The 25,009-nt window shown below is 48.0% G+C and overlaps 1 protein-coding gene and 1 long non-coding RNA gene across 2 annotated transcripts; one reads left to right on the top strand and one right to left on the bottom strand.

Moving 5' to 3' along the window:
• Positions 1–27: 27 nt before the first annotated feature.
• LOC122488680 lies at positions 28–13,065 on the top strand. Its single transcript, XR_006298665.1, has 2 exons — positions 28–187; positions 10,998–13,065. It is a non-coding gene; the product is annotated as an uncharacterized LOC122488680 (long non-coding RNA).
• SLC35E1 (solute carrier family 35 member E1) lies at positions 5,108–24,902 on the bottom strand. Its single transcript, XM_043590307.1, has 6 exons — positions 24,452–24,902; positions 23,978–24,048; positions 22,262–22,399; positions 20,771–20,896; positions 8,668–8,913; positions 5,108–8,203 (listed from the first exon to the last, which is right to left on the bottom strand). Exons 1-6 carry the CDS (start codon positions 24,885–24,887, stop codon positions 7,973–7,975), a joined length of 1,248 nt encoding a protein of 415 aa, XP_043446242.1. The 5' UTR covers positions 24,888–24,902; the 3' UTR covers positions 5,108–7,972.
• Positions 24,903–25,009: the final 107 nt, after the last annotated feature.

Here is a 25,009-nt window from a genome sequence, read left to right on the forward strand (position 1 = left end):
GTGGGCCGCTGTCGCGCTCCGCCCCGGAACGTGGGGAAAGTGGCGGACTACCGTTAGCCGCCGCCGCGGCGTTCTCCGGAGCCGGCGTCGCAGCTGGAGGGCCTGGCAGGTTGCGTGCTCCGCTGGACAGCTGCCTGGGGAGTCCCTGCGCCGGTCAAAGCCTGTGTTTCCTCCTCGCGAGGCTGAGGTGAGAAGACTACGAGGTGAGGTGCGTCCGGGAGGCTCCCGGGCCGTGACGCCGGTCACATCTTCCCGGGCGTTAGAACCGGGAGGCGACGGGCTTGGCGGGGATGGAACTGGGCTTGTTGAACTTCACAAGATCCTTCCGCTCAGTTTCTTTCGCTCGACCCAACGCTTTGGTAAGGAAGACTTTGGGGCGGGGGGCCTACGCCACCCTCGCCGGCCTCAGACTGCGTCCCCTTGGGGCTCGCGTGGTTTCCGTGCAGTCATTCAAGCGGCGTGGAATGAGCGCCCACGACCTGCGGGTGCCCGGCCTTCTAGACTGCGCGCCCAGTGGGCTCGGCGCCTTCCTGAAAGATGCACATTCCTTCCCATATGATGACGAAGCGAACGCGTGCTGATGGTGGGGAAAGATAAAAGCAGCAGCCGTAAACGTTAGAGAACGTAGACTGGACGTCCCGGCCAGCCGACCTTCTTGAGATTTGCCATTAACGCTTGGTTGGCTCTACGTCCCTATTTTTTCTGTGCAAATAAGCGTCCATACATTTTAGATACTTTTCTCTTTGGTTACAAATTTCGCCACCTGACGCTCATGGATTATCTCCTGTATGTCAGATACTGCTCTAGGCCAGGAATTGGCAAACTTTCTCTATAAAGGGCCAGATAGCAAATATTTTAGGCTCTGTGGGCCAAGAGGCAAAACGGAGCATATTATGTAGGTACTTGCGTAACCAAAGAGAAAATGTCCCTAACATTTTTTTATTGGTGGCATTCAGAATGTAATGATTAAGCAGTTTTTAAAATACAGGTCTGCTGAGAAAAACAGAATGCTTTTTTTGGCGGTTCTAAGTCGGTCTTCCCTGGCATGAGTTGATTGCAGATGTTCCCTAGTGGAGACTATTCTTGGTTCACGGAAAAGCAGGCTGAACGTGGCTTGTGATGTCCCAGTGGTGCCTGAACTCTGCTCTCCTGAGCAGGCAGCCCAGGAGGGGCAGAGACCTATAAATCAGTAGACAAATACGTCATTCCAACAGTGTTATTAAGGAAAACAGCTGGGTACTGAGACCTTGATGAGGGAGGGGGGTCTGGCCTGCCCCTGGGAAGTGAGGTTTGCACTGAGATCCTACTCTGCAGCAAGCTGTGTGACCACACCAGGCAAAGGGAGCACGGATGTTGGTCTGTTCAGTATAAAGCCCAGTAATCCGGGGGCTACAGGTGCCAGTAAAGGTCTACACCGGGGTTTTAATTTGTGATCCGCCACGGGTGGAATTCAGAGAGAGCACGCTGTTGTACCTGTATGTGTTTTCGTGAGTTAAAGATACACAGTGTTTTTTTAGAGTCTTAACAGGATCTGTGAGCCAAGACAGGTTAACGAATCTGTATGGTCATTTCTCGTGACTGCTCAGGACAGTGTGATGCAGATGTACAATAATTTATTCAAGCCAGACTCTATGGAGTCTCTGATTGATTCCACTTTTAGGCCACTGTTAAAATGATTTAGCGTAGGATGTGCACATTTAATACTGATAATGCTCAACTGTCCCCTCAAATGATTATGTAAACCTGTGACCACTTTTATACGGTTATTTTTTTTTGAGTTTATTTATTTTGAGAGAGAGAGAGAGAGAGAGGGAGAGGAGGGGAGGGACAGAGAGGGAGGGAAAGAGAGAATCCCAAACAGGCTCCACACTGTCAGTGGTACTTGAACCCATAAACTGTGAGATCATGACCTGAGCTGAAATCAAGTCAGACGCTTAACCAACTGAGCCACCCAGGCACCCCTACATTTATTTTTTTTAGTTTTAATGTTTTGTTTTTTGGGGGGAGGGGCGGGGGGAGAGGACAGAGGATCTGAAGTGGCTCTGACACTTGTGGTGCTGACGGGCTGACAGCAGCAAGCCCGATGTGGGGCTCGAACTCAGGAACCATGAGATCATAACCTGAGCCAAAGTCAGACGCTCAACTGGCTGAGCCACCCAAGCGCCCCACTACATTAATTTCTCAGTGTTTAAGATGCCATTTATCTGAAACTGAACATTTAAGCATCAGGCGGCCTCACGCAGATGCCTTTCAGTGGGCCAAATGAGAATCCACTGGTCAAAAGAAAGCAGTAGAGTTGCCAAAAGCAGAGGCTGCTGCACCGATGGTCTCAAGAACCTGGAAACAACTCTTAAGGAAACCAGTAAAATGCATACTCCTGGGCGAGATGAACTTGAAGAGACCCCTCCCGCCCACCCCAAGAAGCAGAATGGAAAAATGTCTAAAGCCATATGCATACCTGCTTTGACCTGCAAACATGCTGTGAAGGATTTATCCCAAATCAGAAGTATGTGCTATGCTGTGCACTGCAAAGTTATCCCATAAAATGGTGTTTAAATGTGCAGCAGTAGGGATCGGTTAATTATAGCACATTCCCTCAATAGAATTCCCTCAATAGAACAGACGCACAAAATCAAGAGGATATTTAATAACATGAGGAAATGTTTCTGGCATACTTTTTTTTTTTTTTTTTAATGTTTATTTATTTTGAGAGAGTGTGTGAGCAGGGGAGAGGCAGAGAGAGGGAGACAGAAGATCCAAAGCAGGTTCTTGCACCAAGTGCAGAGCGCCCAATGCGGGGCTTGAACTCACAAACTGTGAGATCATGAGCTGAGCTGAAGTTGGATGCTCAACTGACTGAGGCACCCAGGCACCCATGGCATGTTTTTTTAAAGCGGGTTATAAAATAATATGCATATGACATGTTTTGAAAGAAACATGTATATAACAGGGCTCCTGAGTGGCACAGTCAGTTAAGCATCCGCCTTTGGCTCAGGTCATGATCTCGTGGTCTGTGGGTTCGAGCCCTGTGTCGCGCTCTATGCTGACAGCTCAGAGCCTGGAGCCTGCCTCTGATTCTGTGTTTCCCTCTCTCTCTGCCCCTCCCCTGTTTGCTCTGTCTCTCTCAAAAATAAACATTTAAAAAAAAAAAAAAAAAGACGCATATATACCCTTCCCACAGGCAACTGCTGTGTTGTCTTTTGTGTGTCTTTCCAGAAACATACTGTGTATTCACAAGCACATTTATATATCCATATATTTTGGAAATTGTTCCCTTCACACATAGATCTAGCTCATTCTTCTTTTTTTTTTTTAAGTTTATTTATTTTGAGAGTGAGAACACAAGTGGAGGCAGGGCAGAGCCCAACTCGGTGCTCTATCTCACAACCTTAAGATCGTGACCTGAGCCAAAACCAAGAATTGGACGCTTGACTGACTGAGCCACCCAGACACCCTTAACTCATTCTTTTTGATGTCTGTATAGTACAGATATTTTTTAGCTTTAACAATTTTTTTCAAACTGAAAAAATACATAGACAATAAAAGTTGTTATTAAAAAAGTAGCGGGTGACTAAGGAAGTCTAATGCCCATCCAGACCTGTAGTCTCAATAAAGCCAAAGCTTGGTGTTACTGTCAACCTCGTTTCCTACAGTAACTGAACCCCGTGTGGTCAACTAGCTGAAGCCACAGCAGGAGGAATGATGTGGGAACAGAGAAGGTCCTATCCAGTCTTTGAGGGAGCAGCATTCCTCAGGGCCTGATCTTGTCACCGAGCCAGCCTCTGGTCACAAAGGAGTTGCCCTGGGGAGATCGATAAATGGGAGTATTCCAGTCCCTGGAGTGTTCAGCCCCAGGTAGGAGTTGAGACTAGTGTCTGAACAACGGGGCCGCGTGCAGCATGAGCTGTTATTCTCCGTAGGACCAGGTCTTGAGTTGTGAGGCAGCAACTCCATCCTGGGGCAGAGCCTCTGGAGGCCCCGTTGCAGCTGCAGTGGTGGACTGCCAAGCCACCAGGTCGCCCGGACGGGAGGGCTCCGTCAAGGTCTTACTGGGGCAGCATGGCCCACACAACTGCAACGAAAGGACACACCCCTGAGGACATCACCTCCTCTCATGGCGAGTACATGACAAAGGTGAGGAAAAACAAAACAGCTCACTTTATCTTGGCCGCTCTGCCGGGCAAAGGGCCCTGGCTTGGAGTCAGACACTCCTGGATTCCCGGCTTGGTCCATGGGCTTTGTTTCCACTTCCCTGGAAAATGGTGCCAGTATCTCCCTCTTGGGTTCTGATGGTTAAATGAGATGTGTATAATATAAAATATGCAAGTAAAATAACCTGAGAATTGTAAGTGTAATAAGGCAAACGTTTCCATTCCATTTCCCTCAAATAATTATCCTGTACTTCCTTACCGTTTTCCATATCTCCAATATAGCCCCTATATGCTACTTAACTTAGTTACACATCTACAAATTAAGCCAAGCGTGCTCTGAGGCCTAGGCATCTGTTTCCTGTACTTGACTCAAATGAAGTGTTCAGTAAATCAGTGAACAAAAGGATTATGAATTAAAAGGATGTGGGCAGTTGTTGTAGCAGAAACTCCTCTTCAACTGTGGCTGAAGGAAATTCTGTAGGTAATGGGTTTCTGAGTTAATATGCGGGGGGGAATGGGCTTTGGAGGCAGACTTCCTGTGTGATAACCCCCTCGAGCCTCATTTTCATCTGTAAAATAAGGTTAATAAACCTTGTAAGGATTGTGTGGGGAAAATCCACCACTGTGTTAGGCGTGGAGCAGGTCTCACTATTAGCCATTGTTCCTCAAAAATACGCTCCATGAGCACAGCTGCTACACGTTCTTGGGTTTTCCGTGTTATTTTGTTCAATAAAGGCGTGTCATTAACTGCTGAGCTGTGTCTCTGGTTTTATTCTACCATGTCATAAATTCACACATCACATGTCCTCATCTTTGGCTCAGGAAAAAAAGTTGCAGTTTACTCAGATGTGAGAATCAAGTTGGTTCGTTCTTTCTATCTCTTACATGTTTTGTTGCCGGGCACGCTGAAGACAGGGTCACTCAGACCCTCACTGACAAATTAGGACCAGTCATGATTCCCTGGAGACCATCGTTTATTTTTGGTAAATGCCATCAATGAATATACACACAGTATCAATCCCACAGAAGTCTATAGCATTTAATTCTTGAAAACAGGTGACCGCTGAAAAAAAAAGAATTCACAATTTTCAGTTCCTTTAATAATTTAATGTTCTATCCCCTTAAGGCTGTTAGACCTTAAGTTACCCGGGTCTGGTTGTATCCCAGCAACAATAAAGGGCCTGTTGCATGATGTATACCAAATACACAGCAAAATTGAGAAATCCCAAGTACTTCTTCACTTCAACATGTTTGATTTCTCTCCTTTGTAATAGGGGTTTTATTTTCCCTATAACGAATGACTTAAAATAAGGTGCTTAAAAAGTCCACACCAAGTCTCAAAATAGTGAACAAACACTATTCGAAAATGCCCTCTGAGCCTCAGTTTCCCCTTCTGTAAAATGAAGGAGTTGGGTTCGAGTTAGTGTCGTAGGCAAGACCACACAATGGATGGGTAGATTAATTTCCTGCCACAAACCCCAGCAAGGAAGAGGGAGAGGGGAACAGAGCTGCAAATGGGAATGTGGGAGTGGGTGGGGGTGGTAGGCCAGGGCCAAAGTGGCTGGAAAACTGGCCTTCAGGAGGTCAGTGTCAGCTCTGAACCTTCAAGTCTCAAAAATATGTCTTTGTCTTTTGATCGGATGATTTGGTCTAATATGATTGTCTCATTCATTCCAGTGTATGTACTTGCTGCAGATTTATGTACAGAATTAAATACCCCATTTATTAATTTATAAACCGTAATAAAACCAGTCCGTTCCCCTCGCCAGCAGATCTTGCATTGGAAAAGGGAAACAATATACAAATTTTAGCAACATCATAAATTTCATTAAACCTGAAAAGACACACAGTTCGTTTTGGAGTTCAATTATCTGTTCAAGGACTCAGTCACTATAATCATAAAAACAACTACCACAGTATCTTTGTGGTGCAGAATTACCCCCATTTGTTGCTAGTCACCAGTGAGAAAAGTTCAGCTACAGACTGTAATGCCTCTGAAGACACTCAGCAAACTCTTTTCACAAATGCCCTTCAGATTTCCCCTTCCCGTTTTACACAGCAACCGTCTCAAAACTTGGGGCCAACCAAAATAATCACAAAGAAAGTGAACGACACGTGAACACACAGGGACCTGAGGCTGGTGGTGCATAAACTCCGGCCACAAGGGGACCGGGTGACCTCCAGGAACAGCCCACTCATAAGCTGACAAAAATAACCAAACCAGGAGTCCATCATAAGCTATGGTACTCCCTCAGACGGGGAAATGTCTCACCAAGACATAAAGGGTGACCCACTGTCCCACCTGCGGCTTCCTCCGAGTGCCTATTCAAGAGGTTGGGCACAGCCCCGAAGGAAGGCAGACATCACCAGGGACCCCAGCAGCTGAGCCAGCGGTCCCCTCTGCGAGGACAGCATCCTCTTGTGACGCTAGGAAAGATGGAGACCCTGACCTGAACCTCGGCACATGGGCTACCTGCTGGGGCCACATCATTTTCCTGATATGTGATTTATCCAAACCCAAATCCTAGCTTGGTGCTCGCCGCTTCTCCCCTTCACCAGGACATGGTTCCGATCCTAATGCAGACACCCCACCAGATCAGGTCATGGAATCAAAGTGCTGTGGTCTCATCTATTACACAAACTGTTGAGATGACATTCTTGATTCATTCTGCTTTCGGCGGCTGGGGCCATTAGGAGCTTCAGAAACTTCAGCGCTTCCTACTAATGCTGAAATGTATCATGACACGCATCACCAGAAGGAGTTTTTTTTGTTTTTAAACACTTAAGAACAAAAGGGTTTTCAATCTATAAGCCAGTCCTCATGCGCCCCACCCCCCATAGGAGACAACGGCATAAACACACAACTGCAAAATATTCCCTAGAAAAATGCAAGATCCTCATCAAGTTAACATCTCCCCACCAAACATCCTACTAAGTCGTCACAGAAGCAAAGACTCATCAGAAAAGACAAAACGAATATTACAAAAACAGAGCTTGAAACACTGAACGTGATTTCCTAATGCTCTGACAGCCCCTCAGCCACTCCCCCTTTGCTGTCCCCAGCAAGGAGAGATGCCCTGCTCTGGCTAGGAAAGAGAGGGCACAGGAGACAGCAGCTGCCCTTCCCTCTGGATCTGGACATATACTGACTCTGACTTGCAGGTCAAAGAATTAGGCTCCAAGAATTCAAGGCTAATTGCAGTAGCTTTTCTCTTTGGAAGATCTGCCAGTAACTGCAAACGGCCAAGGGGTTGGCCGGAAACTGGGTCCATCTTTGTTGCTGGACATGCTTTTAATTAGTACCCCTCTGCTCCATGCCTGCCTCGGCCCTTGGCCTATCTGAGCAGCGGAATTGAAGCAGCTAGTTTGTCATTCTCCAGCACCATCCTACTGTCCTTTCCTTGGCCCCCAGGAACCCCCTCTTGCCTGCTCGGGGAGGTCTGCATCCACAGTGATCCCGCCTCTCCGGAGAGTTACCTGGAAATACTATCTGGAAAGCAGAACGAGAACTCTCAAAATACATAACTTGGGGAAGAAGTCCACACAGAAAGGTAAAAATCTGGCCAAGATCTCCACAGCAACACAGCCCTCGGATGACAGACTCCAGGAAGAAAGGGCCTGGAACACGGGAGCTTGAGGGCGGTGGCCCTTACTGCAGGGCAGCGTCCTGCTGCCCCCAAGGGGCTGGGAAGCCCAGGGTCTTCTGATGGTTGTGCACCGTCCCCTCGGCTGGGTCGTACATTCACTGGTTGTCAGAAGTTTCTGGTACTGCTAGGGAGTGGGGGAAGGAGTCACACAGGTACCACCCTGCCCTCTACACTCTACACGTCATAACGGTTCAAACTGTATGAGTTTGGGTAGCTCTGCCGACTGTACTGGAAGTGATCTGTTAAGATGTTGTTGCGGCCATACTGATAGTCCCCGTGCTGGGGGAAGAGGATGCCATTGTGGGGTTTTTCCAGGGGGCTCCGGTGATGTTCCTTACTGCTCAGGTCCCCCGTAGTGACAGGGAGGAGGTGCTTCCGGGCTTGCTGATTGGCATCGTACTTGGTCTGCAAGATCAAGAGAGTCAGTGAGACAACTGGCTCCTTCCCCAGGACATGCACACAGGACAGAGGAGCAACGGACAGAGGAGCAACGGGCATCCGAGCAGCCCTTCAAGGCGCCACCGCAGCACTGGCCCTAGCGGGGCTCAGGCATGGCCAGCCCTCCCTATGAGCCATCTGTGTCTTTACACTGGACCGAACACGGTCTTCTTGAGGAGACCGTGAGATCCCTGACAGAGTCTCCACAGACCCAAAAGCCACAGCTGGAGTATGGCACGGACCCAGAATAATCTACACAGGAAAAGGAAAGCTGGGCTAGGAAGGGGCACACCAACACCATAAACCAGTCAGCCACAAAGCTGGGAGCTGGAACCCCAGCCTCTCGGCTCAGGGTGAGGCCCTTTCTTCTCCCCTCCACCGACTCTTGGTGCCTCCTTGGGTATCGAGGGGACACCCCACCTCAGACTCACTTTGTTATACAGAAAGACCCCCAGGATGGCTGTCATCATGCCTAGGACGTTGGTGCTGGTGACTGGGTTTTGCAGCATGATCAAGGACACCGTGATGACCATGATTCTCTTGGTGGCATTGGCAACGGAGTAGCTCAGAGGGCTGATGAGGTTGAGGATGCTGAAGGCAATGACATTCTGGGCAAAGTTACAGAAGCCGCTGACAGCCAGGAGCAGGAGCGTCCAGGGCCACTGGGACACATAGGTCTACAGAGACGAGAAAACAAGAACAGCACTGGGGTCACATGCTGGCCCTGGCAGAAGTGGGGGAGAGGCACAAAGTGGCTTACTGGGGTCAGCCGTCTAGGCGGGGAGCAGTTCCAGCTGTGTGTTGCCGTGTAATAACAGGTGCCTGATCTGCGCAACCTCTGACCCTCACGACACTGCACGCAGGCACAGCAATAATCCACTCCGTTGCTGCTGAGGACGGGGAGGCTCCAAGAGCCCCAAGGGTGGAGAGCACGAGGTGAACTGGAGCTTCCCTTGTCCCGGACAGTGAGGACTGGGAGCTGTGGGGTTAGCGGAGCAAGGTCTGCTTACTGGACACTGTCTCAGTCCAATTGAGCTGCTATAACAAAATGCCATGGGCGGGTGGGGGGTATAAACAATAGACATTTATTTCTCACCGTTCTGGAAGCCGGGAAGTTCAAGATCAAAGAGACTCAGTGTCTTGTATGAGCTTCCCAGTTCATAGGCGGGGTCTTCTCACGGTGCCCTCATGTTGTGGAAGGGGCGAGAACTCACTGGGTCTCATTTTATAAGGCCAACCAACCCTGTCTGACGAGGGCCTCACCTCCTCATACCATCATATGAGAGTCTGGGTTTCAACATAGAAATTTGAGTGGGGGGGACACATTCAGACTGTAGCAGACATGACACGTTCTGTAGGACAGGGAGGCCCTGGGAAGGCAGCCCCTGAGTATGCACAGAACCTAGTAATACAAGAGTCCCAGGCTAGAAGCAAGAAGCCCTGGGTCTGCCCTGTTACTGAGAACCACCCCCCCCTCCTCCCCGCCCTTCACCTCCAGCCACCTGACCTTTCAAGTCACACTTTCTTCCTCTGTGCGACAGAAGACACTGACCCTGCTGAGCCCACACAGTGCTGCTGTGGGAACAATCAAAAGGGTTCATGGCTGTGAAAGTGCTTTAAAACAGTCCCAAGCCAAACACGAGATGTTCTCAAAAACTTTAGTTATCATCTGACCCTCTCTGGAATGAGGCACTCTGATCAAAGGGGCCCAGAAGTTAAGAACTCACAACTAGCAGACATCTGGACCACAGAACCCCCTTCCCCCACCCATCCCCCTGAGCCTGGGTTGATCCCAGAACAGGCAGCAGCTGAGAATTAGGTGGGGGGCTGCCCCCACCAGGCGGCTGGGAATGCCCGGTGCTGAACATTTACGGACATCTATTCAGAGCTGGATACCGGAAGGCATGTGGCACCACTCCTATGCCTCCCCACCTCCCACGGTCCTACCTCGGTACCAGTCCTGAGGAACCAAGGGGCACCAAGAGGCTGCTACAGGGCAGGGTGGCCAGGCCAGTGGAAGGGCCCCAGGAGACAGTACACCAGCCACGCACAGCTCCAGGCTGTCCACCTCTGCAGTGTCTGACCTCGTCTGGAGTGCTGGGACAATCCCCACGTCCCTGTGCTCCAAGGGCAGAGCACCCTCAAGACCTAGTGTGGCTCAGTGAAGGTAGCAAAGCCACAGCTGCGCGGTGGCACCTCCTCTCTGCATCCCAGTCCTCAAGCCACATTGGTACTGGACACAGCTGGGTCCCTCCAGGAAGGTGGCATTTAGTGGCCTGCCAGCATGGGAGCTGGAACGGTCTTAGAATGGCCACCTGATTCCATCCCCACCACCCTAAGAGAGAGAGAGAGAGAGAGGGATCACAAGGTCCTCTCAAAGGGCAGCAAGATACACTTAGGTGACCTCACGGTCACTCTGACTTTTGCCCCTCGTTGGAACAGCCCCTGTAAGGCACGTGAGCCCACCAGCATGCTTCTGTGGCAAGCTGACCTGTTCACTCCCGAGTCCTTTCCTGAGATGACCGACATGGTCTTACAAGCTGTTTTTATGAGCCAACCAGCTTGCCTAGATCCCTATTTCTCAGAAAAGGAACCCAGTCAATCCAGCTTTTAAAAAAAACTGATACCAGTCAAGTGTTTCTTCCCCACACAATCAGGATTCAGAACCACTCCCTCACCCCGAAACACTCTCTCAGGCCTCTTGGTATGAATCCCCTTCCCCAATCCAGGTAAACTAACGGTGTGTTCTCCTTCCCTCTAGGTTTGTCCTTTTAGAGACGATCCTAGAACTGGAATGATACAGGATGGAACTTTCTCAGACAGGCTGCTTTCACTCAGCAATAATGCCTGTGACATCCACCCAAGCTGTCATAAGGAACAACAGCTGATGACCTTTTTCATTGCCAAGCAACTCTCCGTTGTATGAATGTACCAAAGTGGGCTTGTTTCGTTTTTTATTCATTCGCTTGTTGAAGGACATCTGGGTTGTGTCCAGTTTTTGGTGGTCATGAGGTCATGAGTGGAGTTGCTATAAACATTTGTGTGAACTTGAGTTTCATTTCTCTAAAGTTAACACCCACATGTGAGATTGCTGGGTCATACAATTAGCGTATGTTTAACTTCAGAAGAAACTCCCAAATGTTTTCTAGAATGGTTGTACCATTCTGTACTTACTCCAACAACATATAAAAATTCTAGCTGTGCCTTATCCTTGACAAACATGGTATTGTATTTTTTTATTATAGCCATTCTAATAGGTATGAGGTGGATCTTATTCTGGTTCTGTTTCTCTCTAGTGCCTAATGATGTTGAACATATTTTACTTGCCTATTTACATGCCATCTAGACAGTCCCAATGGGAAAAAGTCTGTTCAAGTCCTTTGCCCATTTTTAAGCAAGTTATGATCTTGCTATTGAGTTCTGAGAGTTCTTTATATATTCAAAACACAAGTTCTCTGTTAGTACGTCATTTGCAAATATTTCCTCCCAGTTGGGAGTCTGTCTTTTCTTTCACTTAGTAGTGTCTTCACAGAGCAAAAGTTTTAAATTTTAATGAGACTCCATTTACCAATTTTTTCTTTATGGACTTTGCTTTTGGTGGAATGTCTTAAGAACTAATCCCAAGTCATGATGAAGATTTTTCTCCTGTGTGTGTGTGTGTGGTTCTTTTTCCCCTAAAGGTTATCATTACATTTAAGTCTAGAATACATTATGAGTTAAGTTTTCTGTAATGTGTGAGGTCTAAGTCAAGGCTCAGATTTTTGCTTATCGATGTCCAGTTGTTCCAACACCATTTGTTAAACTACACTTTGCCCTGTGATTGCTTTTGAATCTTTGTCAAAAATCAATTACCCAAATTTGTGTGCATTTAGTTGCACACGATTCTGCTCCACTGATTTATGTGTCTCCCCCTTAACCAGTATCTGTACCTTAATACTAAGTCTTTAAATAATGTGATTCCTCCAAGTTTATTCTTTCTCAGACTTATTTTGACTATTCCAGTTTGTCTGCCTATCTATGTAAATATTCCAATCAGCTTTAAGGTTAAAAAAAACTCAATACCTATCTATCTATCCACACGCGCGCGCACACTCACACACACACACACACACACACACACACACACATACACACAGATCTACAGGCATATATCTTCGCAATATTGCAGGTTCAGTTACAGACCACTGCAATAAAGGAAATATTGCGATAAAGCAAGTCAAGTGATTTTTTTCTTGTTTCTCAGTGCTTATAGGAGTTATATTTATACTGTAGACTGTTAAATGTGCAATAGCATTATGTCTTAAAAAAGGGGTACGCCTTAATTAAATGTATAGAACTTTATTACTCCCAAATGCCAACCATCACCTGAGCTTTCAGTCAGTCATAATCACTCATCATAGATCACCATAACAAATGCAGTAACAAGAAGTTTTTAAGATTGCAAAGATTACTAAAACATGACACAAAGACAGTGAGCAAATGCTGTTGGGAAAACGGCACCAATAGACTTCCTTGATGTGAGGCTGCCACAAACCTTCAATTTGTAAAAAAATGGAGTATCTGCGAAGTGTGATAAAGCTAAGTGGGATAAAACAAGGTATGCCTGTGTAAATTAATGGATCTCAACTTTTCTTCATTACCACCTTTTCCAAGGAGAAAAATTGAAGTTAAAATTCAAGCAATTATTTATAATTAATACTAAAGAACAAGGTTTTGCTGGTTAGAGAGAATTTTATTTCTTCCTTTCAAATCTATTTATTTCTTTTTCTTGTCTTATTGCACCAGCCAGGATGTCAAGTATGATGTGGAATAAACATATTGAGCATGAACATCCTGAAATTATTCTTGAATTTGGCAGGAAAAACCTCCAATCTTTCATCATGGTGTTAGTATTCTGCAGTGGCTGAGAATGCAGTTTTCAGTGATTGCAACTACTAGCTCATGTACTCTTTCTTGCTGTTTCTTTCTTTCCTCTGTTCTCTTCCATCTTTTTTTATCATGTTCTCATACTTAAGACTTCTTTTCTGTGCCAAAATCGGTAACGTTATACTGGGGAAGGGACACCGTCCTTTCAAATGGGCCATCTAAGGCAGCTAATTATGCATCACATTGAGGTCTCTACTGAGAAAAATTCTGTGACTTGAACTAAATATTTTTAAATGTGGATTTTTTGGGAAAACTAATATTTAACATTGTTTCTCCTGCATGGCAAAACTGCCTATTCTGCTACTTAAAAACCCTCAATGACTTTATTTTCAACTGGCTGCTTTTTTCATGTACAGCCAAAATGAAAACGTCTAAATTAACTATGTTGTACGAATGGTACCCAACACAAAATTTTTAAAAATTAGTAAGACTTTTGTTTTATGTTTGCATTTTGACTATTTTCATAAGGATGTAGGTTGTGTGTTTAACCGTTAATGTTAAAAACTGACGTGTGTGCAGAATATTCTACATGCATGTTCATGTTTAAAGAATGGCTGTTGACAATAATCAGCTTTCATGTAAAAAAAAAATCAGGTTGAGGAAGTTTCCTTCTATTTCTAGTTTGTTGACTTTGTATTTTATTTATTTTATTTGAGAGAGAGCATACATGTGCATGCATGAGTCGGGGAGGGGCAGAGGAGGAAGAAGAAAATCTTAAGTGGGATCTGCGACTCCGGGCTCGATCTTACATAGTGAGATCATGATCTGCGCTAAAACCAAGAGTCGGGTACTCAACCAACTGAGCCATCCAGGCGCCCCTAGTTGTGTTTATCTTCATGAACGACGTTGGGTTTTGTCAGATGCCTTTTCTGTATCAGTTGAAATGAATAAGTGATTTTCTTTGTTAAACTGTTAGAGATTACACTGATTTTCAAATATTGAATTAGCCTTGCATTTGTGATTTAAATCCCATTTTGTCATAGTGTATTATGCTTTTTATACATTGCTACATTCGATTTACTAGTATTTGGGGCGCTTTTAAAAATTTTTTTTTATTTTTTTTAAGTTTTAGACGGAGAATGTGAGTGGGGGGAATGGGGAGAGCAAGCGAGCGAGAGAGACAGAGAGAATGAATCTTAAGTGGGCTCCATGCTTGGCACAGAGCCCTATGTGGGACTTGATCCCATGTCCCTGGAATCACGATCTGAGCTGAAATCAAGAGTTGGATGTTCAGCCAACTGAGGCACCCAGGTGCCCCTACTAATATTCTGTTAACAACTTTTGCCTCAACGTCCATGAGGAATACTGGTTTTGTTATATGGCCCAAAGCATTCCCCTGTCTTCTGTTTTCTGGAGGAGACTGTAGAATCGATATTTATTTTTTCTTAAATGTCTGGTAGAATTTGCCAGTGAAACCAGCTGGGCCTGATTTCTTTTTAGAAAGTTTGAACCTATGAATTCAATTTCCTTAAAAGCTATAGGACTACTGGGGTGCCTGGGTGGCTCAGTTGGTTAAGTGTCTCACTTTGGCTCAGGTCATGATCTCGCGGTTTGTGAGTTTGAGCCCCACATAGGGCTCTGTGCTGACAGCTCAGAGCCTGGAGCCTGCCTTGGATTCTGTCTCCCTCTCTCTCTCAAGAATAAAAATAAAACATCAAAAAATTAAAAAAGAAGAAAAAAAGCTATAGGACTATTTAGGTTATCTAGTTCATCTTGGGTAGGTGAGTTTTGATAGTTTGTGGTTTATGAAGAATTGGTCTATTTCATCTATGCTGTATATAGAATAGTCAGTAATATCTCTATCATTTTAATGTCTGTGAGGTCTATAGTGATATTCCCTCTTTCACTCTTGGTGTTTGTAATGTCTTCTTTTCTGTTTTGCTTCAGTTGAAAATATTTTTTATTTCCCTTGAGGCTTCCTCTTGGGCCCTGCATCATTTAGAAATGTGTTACTTAATTTCTAAATGTTTGTGGAGATTATCCTGTTACTGCTGTCAGAGAAGATACTTTGTATGTTTTAATATCTTTTTTTTAAATTTATTTATTTATAGAGAGAGAAGAGAGGGAGAGAACAGGTGGGGTAGGGGCAGAGAGAGAGAGAGAGAGGGAGACAGAGAATCCCAAGCAGGCTCTGTGCTGTCAGCACAAAGCCCAACACGGGGCTCAAACCCACAAATCATGAGATTGTGACCTGAGCTGAGATCAAAAGTCAACACTTAACCAACTGAGCCACCAAGGCACCCCTATATGTTTTCAGATTTTTTGTTAAAGTTTGTTTTATGAAACAGAATATGGTCTGTCTTGGTGAATGTTCCATGAATACCTGAAAAGAATGTCTATTACACTGTTGTTGGGTAAAATGTTCTACAAATGTCAGTGAGATACCCAGCTGGTTGCTGATATTATCTTTTTGCTTGGTCGGTTTTTTTTTTTTATAGTTCTATTGGTTCTGGAGGTTCTGTATTCACTGGATATAAAACTATGTGTTGCTAGTTCTTAGTTTCAGTACTTTAAAAATGTTATTTCACCTCTTTCTGGTGTTCATGGTTTCTAATGAGAAATCCACAGTCATTCAAACCGCTGGCTGCTTCCAGATTTTTTGCTTGTTTGTGTTTTAATCTTTTTTGTGTGTGTCTGTGGGTCAAACTGGATAATTTCTATTGATCTATCTTTGAGTTACTGACCCCTTCCTTTGTCATTTCCATTCTACTACTGAACCCATCCAGTGAGTTTTTAAGCTACTCTTTCTGAATTTCCAAAATTTCCATTTGGTTCTTCTGCCTTTCATTCTTTACATTTGTCTCAAGAGAATTCACGTTACCTTTTGGGGCATGATTATAATCATTGCTTTAAAGTCATTGTTCAGGGGGTGCCTGGGTGACTCAGTTGGCTAAGTGTCTGACTTTGGCTGAGGTCATGATCTCACACCTCATGAATTTGAGCTCTGCATCGGGCTTTCCGTTGTCAGTGTGCAGCCCACTTCAGTTCCTGTCTCCCTCTCTCTCTGCCCCTTCCCAGCTGGCGCTTTCTCTATCTCAAAAGTAAATACTTTTTTTTTTTTAAGTCATTCAGGGGCACCTAGGTGGTTCAGTTGGTTAAGCATCTGACTTTGGCTCAGGTCATGATCTGAGGTTTGTGGGTTTGTGGGTTTGAGACCTGCATCGGGCTTTACAATGACAGTGCAGAGCCTGCCTGAGATTCTCTCTCTCCCTCTCTCTGCCCCTCCCCCACTTGCCCGCTCATGCTCTCTCTCAAAATAAATAGATAAACTTAAAAAAAATAGTCGCTGTTCAATAATTCCAAGATCTGTGTCATCTCAGTGTTGGCATCTGTTAATTGTCTTCTACAAGAAGGGACTTGAAATTTCCCTGGTTCTTCATATGCTGAGTAATTTTGGATTATATTCTGGACGTTTAGGATACTGTAAGACTGTAGGTCTTACTTAAATCCTCTACAGAATGTTGATACAGAATTTTGTTTCAGCAGACTCAGTTGGGTTCAGGCTACAAGCTTGACAAGCCTTCTGGGGGTGTTGGTTCCAATGTCAGTCGTGTTTCCAAAGCCTCTCCAGCAGTACGTGGCTCCATCCTGAGTGTGCGCTACCCAGCAATCAGTCTGGGATGTGGGCAGCAGTCTACCTCATAATTCAGTGTCAGTCTTTGGTGCACTATTAGGGTCAGATCCTCACATGTACAGCTCAGGGGTGAGCCTAGGATTTCATGGTGTTTCTGAGGTCACTTTCCCAAGTTCCTCCTTCTCCACCATCTCCCTGGTACTGACTGTGGCCTAGGGTTCCCCTAGGAACCAGTCCTCTAGTCAAAGGGCTGGGGCACAATTATCCCACTCTACACTATGGCCTTCCCACAACTGTACCTCTACTTGGGACCAAGCAGTGGGCTGATTAAAAGAGAAAAATACACAGTGGGGGCTAATCCCACTCTGACCGCAGAGGGAGGCTGCCCTCACTCAGCATCTCAGGTGCTGTGGGACCCTGCTGCTACCATTGCCACTGTATTGCCAGGGGCCTGGGACACAGGAGAACAAAGAAACAAAAATAACAGAAAAAGCCAGAAGGGCATTTCCCCTACCCTGAGCATCAGGAACCCCCTTTCCTATTCCCTGATCCAGAAGTAGAGGGTGTCTCGCTCTGTTCTCACCATGTGCAGCACCCGGGGCTGCGAGTTAAGGCTGAAGATACAGGAGGCAAAAGAAAGACAAACTGAGGGGCACCTGGGGGGCTCAGTCAGTTAAGCATCTGACTCTTGATCTCGGCTTGGGTCATGATCTCACGGTTCACGAGTTCGAGCCCCATGTCAGGCTCTTCACTGATGGCAGGGAGTCTACTTGGGATTCTGTCTCTCCCTCTCTCTGCTCCTGCCCTACTCACTCTTGCTCTCTCTCAAAATAAATAAACTTAAAAAAAAAAAAGAAAAGAAAAGAAAAGAGGGGTGCCTGGGTGGCTCAGTCGGTTAAGTGTCCGACTTCAGCTCAGCTCATGATCTCACGGTCCGTGGGTTCGAGCCCCGCGTCGGGCTCTGTGCTGAGGGCTCAGAGCCTGGAGCCTGCTTCGGATTCTGTGTCTCCCTCTCTCTCTGCCCCTCCCATGCTCATAGTCTGTCTCTCTCTGTCTCAAAAATAAAAACATTTAAAAAATTAAAAAAAAAAAAAAAAAGGAAGAAAAGAAAAGCAAACTGCTGACTCAGTGGTAATTTGAAATCTGCTCTTCAACCCCAGCCTGTCCACTGCCATTTACTTTTCTGTTCTCAAATAGCTGCTTCACTCATCTTGTAAGAGCTTTAAAACCAGGCCGCCTGCTTCGGAGTCTAGTGATCCCTGCCTGGCTTCGGTCAAGCTGTCAGCAGTGGGGCTGCCCGTGTGCAGAACTACCCACCACACACAGCCTTTGAATCCTGGTAACACGGCGAGCGGCAGACTCCAGGTGATGCTCCCCTACCTGATCCTTCTCCCTGTACCGCCACGAAGCACGGCACTGGGACGGGGCTACGTCACCCGGCGTCCGTGCCAGAGACACAGGGCAGGGAGGGGGAGCCCAGATAGATAGGGGCCCTGCCTTCACAGCCCAGCACTGTCAAATACAGAGTGCTCCCCGGAAAACTGTCTTCCGGAACGTACGAGGACCCCATCAAGGTAAAAAATATGTATGGGCTCGACAAAGAGAACAGGTCACTAAAGGTATTACAAACAAGGTAATCACTGGAATAAAACTAAAACGTGTCCTGAACGCAAATACAAGCAAAGTTACTAGAGCCGAGCCTGGAAGCACGTGTTTGTGTGCATGTATACAGAGACACTAAGGAGTTGTCACAGGACGTAGTAAGAGAACTGAGACGAAACCCACCAGCAGTATCTGCAGCCAATAAAAAGAATGAGAAAGACCTAAATATGTCAATAGGGAATAATCGATCCCCAGGAAATATCATTGAGGGAAAATAGCAAAGTGCTCCTTTCTACCTAAAAAGTCACTTTCTGTGTAAGGAGGAGAAAGGTAGGAATATATACAGATGTGCTTATATTTGCAAAAAGAAACACTGAAAGAATAAACCAAGAGCATAGCAATGAAGAATTCCAGGGAGGGACAAGAAAGCAGGAGGTGATAGGGACTGAAGCCAGACTTCTTGGGGATTTTTTGTTTCTTAATATTTTCATTTTTTGTTTTTATTTTTTTTATTTACTTTGGCGGGGGTGGGGAGTGCATGCCTGCGAGGAGGAGAAGGCGAGAGGGAGATGGAGAGAATCTTAAGGAGGCTCCACACCAGGCACAGAGCTCCACGCCCTGAGATCATGACCTGAGCTGAAATCAAGACTGGACGTATAACCCACAGAGCCCCCCAGGCGCCCCTGAAGCCAGACTTCTTTGAATAAACCTTCTCATCTCATTTGGCTTTGGAAATACAAAGGTATCTGACAAATTCAGTGTTGGGGGGCGGGGGGAGGAAAGCAAAGCCACAAATGGAAAACAGATGGAAGTAAAAGAACCCAACCGGACAAGCTGGTGACACAGGCACACCGTGAAAACAATTATTTCCAGTGCCCTTAGAACACGGCATTCCAACTGTGCATCTTTAACGGGACATGTCCTAAGGACAAAGAAGACCGGCAAAGAAACCTTAAACTCAGAATCCCGTCCGCAGCTGGCCTGTGGGCATTTTCACTCTGAAGCGATTATGTGTGCATACAGTGGAATCTTGTACGTGAGTAATTACGGGAAGGAATCAAGCGTACCCGAAAAGATGTACACTTAAAAATCACAGCCGTGACAAATCCTGTCATGTTACATTGCAACGAACTGGAATGAACTCTCCCCTCTGCCCCAACAGGGCTGTCCTAGTTTTTTACCACAAAGACTTAAAAGCAATGACAACACAACAGCGGTGAGCACCACGGCCTGTCTCTCTCAGCAGCGCTCTCTACCACAAGCAACCCGGACTCTCGAAGGAGCTGCTGACTGCAAGTCTGGGACAGGAGAGGCACAATACGGGAAACAACATCCTCCTGGACCAAAAGCTACCAAAGGCTGACCTGTGCTGTCAGAAGGACAGGGAGCCAGTGGGAAGGACTCCATTGGCCGAGACAGGGTAATCCGAATAGAAAAAGTGTTAACATGTGCAACTGACACAGGCGTCCACAAAGATGTTGAAAAAAAAGAATATATAAAAGGACCTTCCTTTACCCCCACAAAAAACACCCCCCCCCCGTTCACTGGTTAACATTTACAGTAAGCTAAGAAGTGTTCTCTAAACATTGGTAATTAAGAAAAAAATGAAAGAAAAGCACTGAACTGCTTTCGTGTAGTTGGAAGTAACACACTAGTCCTGAGTGATGATGGAAAGCTCTTTACAGAAAAATTACAGCTAATCAATATGGAAAGGAAGTGCGAACAGAGCCCGTTTCCTCATCTGGAAAATGGAAATAACGTGCACTGTGTCTCCAGGCAGTGCTGAGGATTGAAGACCAATGCCAAGAACTCTATCGGGCCTCATTAAGCCCTAATAAAATGTACTACCCTCTCTTACCCTCTCTGTAACTCCGGCTCCGAAGAAACCACGCCTACCTCCTCCTTAACACTGTCATCTGCTTAGTTTCTTTCTTTTTTATTTATTTATTTTTTCACCTGCTTAGCTTCCACTGAACTGTCTGGCGGCTGGCCCTGCACGTGGTGGGAAGCTTTTCTTGCCGGCGCTCAGAGAGCTCCGCACACACCCAGAGTAAAGGAAGTACGGACAGAGATGACACCAAGAGAGGAATCAAGCTATGCAAGCACGGTTTTGACAAGTCAAAGCGAGATCTGAGCCAGACTGTCAGGACAGGAAAGTCGCCTGTGCCGGCATTTTCCTTCCTGATGCCACTGGCACAAATGAAGCAGCCATCAACACCTGAGATCCAGCGCGCTGGAGGAGGAAGTGCAAAGGAAGACGACTTCCTCGACTGCACGAAAACTGCGTCATGACAAAGCCGAGCCTGAAGAGGGCTGGCTGGCTGCCAGGGGCCCCGAATGTCCCAAAGTCAACACAGGTGTAACTGCCCGGCAAAGCAACTGCTTTGGAACTCGTTAAGAAAAGGGTGTGTCCGTGGCACTGGCCAACTCACCAGGTCGCTGCTGACCAGGAAAGCTGAAAGGTCCACCAGGACCCACGTGGGGATCATAAAGAAGACAGCGTGGCAGCCCAAGATGTTCAGCAGCCGGAGATGGTGGATCCGTGAATCTCTTAACACCTGAGAAGAGAAAACCTCTTTAAAGGCCGATCGAAACTAAAAATGGCAAGAAGGGCTCCAGTTACCCAGGCCCCTAACACAGGGACTATACGTAAGCCCTGACATCTGACCTTGACCGCCAAACCTACCAGTGCCCTATGATGAGACACACAGCCCGTGCCCAAGACAAATACGAAGGACTGAGAGTGAAAAACACCAACACTCAAAACTGGTAAAGCTGTAGTGAAACAGGCACTCTGAAATTCTACTGGTTTATGTCTAAATCGCTCGTGCACATTCCAGAATGCAACCAGGCAAAGTCTATCAGCAGCCATAAATATCTCATATACTCCGACCCAACAACGTAAGGAAATAACTCGAGACAGAAAACCTGCACACACAGAGATGTTTGTTGCTGCGTTCCTTATAATGAATGGTTGGAGAGCAATAGTTTTTTTCTTAAATACTTACTTTTGAGAGAGCGCGAGTGGGGGAGGGGCAGAGAGCAGGGGACAGAGGATCAGAAGCTGGCTCTGCACTACTAGGTTGACAGCAGCGAGCCTGATGTGGGGCTCGAACTCATGAACCAGGAGATCGTGACCTGAGCCAAAGTCAGATGCTCAACTGACTGAGCCACCCAGGTGTCCCTAGAGCAGTAATTTTTAATGAAATGGGAGAATGTTGTAATCGTAAATGAAAATGTACTAATTTTATTTTTCAAAAGCACAATTCTGAAACGTACCTATAATATCACAACTCTAAAAACTGTACAGAAAAAGACCCCTACTAGCATTAACAGTAGTTCTCTTTGGGGCACCTGGGTGACTCGGTGGGTTAAGCGTTGGACTTCGCCTCCAGTCAAGATCTCACAGTCCGTGAGTTTTGAGCCCCACGTCAGGTTCTGTGCTGACATCTCAGAGCCTGGAGCCTGCTTTGGATTCTGTGTCTCCTCTCTCCCCACCGCCCCCTTCTCCCGCTTGCACTCTCTCTCTCTCTCAAAAATAATAAACATTAAAAAAAAAAAAAAAACCCCAGTAGTTCTTTAGGGGAAAGTACTGTGATTTTGCTCAATAGCGTGGGAATCCCTGGGCGCAGGGCAGGTCTCTATTGATTAGTCATCTCCAGCACCCACTATGGTACCTGACACAAGTTTTCTGATTTTGGGGGGTGGGGGGGCTTTTCTCTAGTTTTCCACATTGAATATATGCTAATTTTATAAAAGGAAACAAATTACTTAAAATGAAACAAATACAAAACCAGCAAGAAGGGCCACAGGATTTTTTTTTGTTTCAACACCAAGGGAATCCCTCCTTGACCGCATTTTCACAGGCCGCCCGCCTGTGCACCCGCAAACCGCCAGGCAGATCCCAGACGGTACCCAAATACCTTTTTGGAGAAAATATTCTGAAGCGAGAAGCACAGTGTGGCAGCAAGGGCGCTGATGAGCCCCCACATGTCGAATGACAACTCGGTGACGGTGGCCAGCAGGACGCCGCTGATGATGGGGATGAGCGACAGGTACACCTGCGGGAAGGGGGGCAGGAGGGACGGATGGCCGAGACTGAGCCAGGCTGCCCCCCACACGCCCCTGGGCCTGGAGGAGAGCCTCGGTCTCCCGTCCCTCACCAAAGGGAAGGTCCAACTTTACAAGGCCCAGAGCGTATGCGATGGTTCCTGAGATCTGGTGGCTAAATGGCTCCAAACTTCCGGAGAAATGGGATCCATTTTTGACCTCTAGCTCACCCTTTTCCTACAAAGGACACTTTAAAAGCACTGCAGGAATTTTAGGAGGTGGTGTAAGGCCCTCTCAAACACCCCTGAGGGTCAGAGCAAGGGTTCCGGACTGGGGGACCTGAATTCCAGCCCCCCACCCCCACCCCCCTGCTGGCTGTGGGCCTCAGGCTATTAGGCTATTTGACTCTCCCCTTTCCCTTTAAGTCCCACTTCTTCCCCTGCGATCAAGAATGACAATCACCTGCCTTATCTGTCTCATAGGGTGGGTCCCTACATATCCTGTCTTTATCATTAGTCTTTGCCTAGGCCATTCCTCAGTCCTTCCCCACAGTGGAAGGTGCCGGCTCCTTGCCCAAGCTGGGTACAATGTCCCGAACGACAGGGAAACCTGATAAACATGACGTGATATCGAGTGATGAAGCCACACACCTCCCAGGCAACTCGGACCCAGGGAGACAAGTCACACCTGACATCACCCTGGGGGCGGGTTCCAGAGCACACCCAGGTCTTACAGACAAAAAAGAGGCTGAAACAAAAAAATCAGCCAGAAGTGGCCCAATTTCTATAAGCCGATCCGGGGCACCGCCACTCTGAGTTACATAAAATACAGGATGCCAGAAACCAACCACCTAGAGAAGAGGCGCTCTGTGCAGCATGAAATGGATTCCAGCTGGGACGACAGGACTCGCACTTCCACTTGAGGACGAGGAGCAAGGCCGTCTCTGGCTGAAGCCACAGCTCCTCTCGCCCCAAGCCAGGAAATACCCAGGCTTGGCATCTTGAACAGACACTGGATTGTGCCCAAAGCATCTTCCTTACGCAGTCCTAGGCTCTGCGTGTTGCTTTCGTTTCCAGTCCCGACACTCACAGTTCCTGGTTGTTTTTATTTCGAAGACTTTGTTGGATTTTGCCAAAATCACTCTTTTGACTAGCACCTCACTTCGGACCCCAGAAGTCCCCAACCTGACTGCGGTCACTCGCGAAGAAGTGAAACTCTGTCAGAGTTCCAGCAAGACGTCAGATGTTCCATTCCGGGTCCCCCCAGAGGGGCACGTGGGGCCTGGCCAAGATGGGACCGAGTCACTGCCCACTAGCAACCACACGTAGGGAATCGAAACACGAAGGGAAGCTGGACCTGAGAGGGACAGGAGTGTCCCCAAGACCACACAGCAGAGACAACTTGGGGACACACACACTGCACACCACTGCCTCCAAAGTGATTACAGAACATTAGTGAAAGGGCCACCAGAAGCCTCTAAGCAGACTTCCTGATTTGACAGGAAGCCAGGAGCCGCGACCACGTCACCAGCTGGGCACCAGCCAGGAAGCCCTTGGGGCCCCCACCGGCCCAGAACCCTCCCAGGTTACCTTGGTGCTTTGCTTCTCCTTCATGATGATCCGGGACAGGAGAACCACCCAGATGGGCATGGTAGCCTTGACTGCAAAGAGAGGCCAGGGGGCTCTCAGGGAGCCGTCTCCGTCCCAGAACCCACCCTGGGACCCTGTCCCAACTCCACTAGTGCGATGGGAGCGCCTGGCAGCCCTTCAAGCCTCCTCGGCCCTTCTCTTTCCGGGGAGCTTCCCCGCAGCCCAATAGCTGCGACCCGCCCTGCTCAGCTCCCAGCTCTCTTCCCAGCCACTTCCCTCCCCTAGACCCCTGTGCGAGTCGCTCCCCTGCTAAAAGTCTCGTTGGCCCCCAGCCCCTTGCCAACAGAAGTTGACTTCTCGGTCTGGTATTCCAGGCCGTCGGGCCGCAGCCCCGCCAGCGCACTCCTACCCACGCGCCGAAACCCCGGGCGGCGCGTCCCGGCCGCCGCCCCCCAGGCCGGCCGCTGCACCCACCAGTGTGCGCGTAGGACACCGGCACCTTCCAGATGCTGACGTGCGCCGACACGGACGCGAAGTACTTGCCGAAGGCGAGTGGCAGCACGTAGCGCGGGTAGAAGCGCGGCGGCAGCAGCGGGCCGGGAGACGGATGTGGGCCGGGCCCGGGGCCCGAGACGGGCGGCGCGGGGGGCACGCGCCAGGCGCGCAGCAGCGGCGGGAGCCCCGCGCACAGCGCCAGGATGTGGCACAGCGACACGGTCACAGGGAACGGGAAGGCGCTCAGGATCACCTTGTTGACCACGTTACCGCCCGCGCTCAGCGCGTACCACAGGAGGCACAGCGCCGCCACCCGCGCGCCCTCGCGCGCCCCGCCGCCGCCGCCGCCGCCGCCGCCGCCGCCCGCCGCTCCCGGGCCCCCCGCGCCCGCGCCCACCGCCGCCGCCGCCGCCATCCTGCCCGAGCGGCCACCTCTTCCCGCCCGTCCGACGGCCCGACGCCGGGCGGGGGCGGGGCCGGGTGGAGGCGGGCGCGCCGGCCAACGCCGCTCTCCACTGGTCGCCGCTGCCTTGCGTC

The sequence above is a fragment of the Prionailurus bengalensis genome, chromosome A2 (assembly GCF_016509475.1).
Source record: "Prionailurus bengalensis isolate Pbe53 chromosome A2, Fcat_Pben_1.1_paternal_pri, whole genome shotgun sequence".
In the NCBI taxonomy this organism is placed as follows: Eukaryota; Metazoa; Chordata; class Mammalia; order Carnivora; family Felidae; genus Prionailurus; species Prionailurus bengalensis.

What these genes read in the sequence shown, in the direction of transcription:
- SLC35E1 (XM_043590307.1), bottom strand. Translation starts at nt 24,887, where the DNA reads ATGGCGGCGGCGGCGGCGGTGGGCGCGGGCGCGGGGGGCCCGGGAGCG. An exon ending in AGGAGAAGCAAAGCACCAAG is followed by an intron (nt 22,400 to 23,977) that starts GTAACCTGGGAG and finishes CCCTTCCCGCAG; the next exon opens with GTGTACCTGTCGCTCATCCC. An exon ending in GGGTCTTTCTGTATAACAAA is followed by an intron (nt 8,204 to 8,667) that starts GTGAGTCTGAGG and finishes TTGATCTTGCAG; the next exon opens with ACCAAGTACGATGCCAATCA.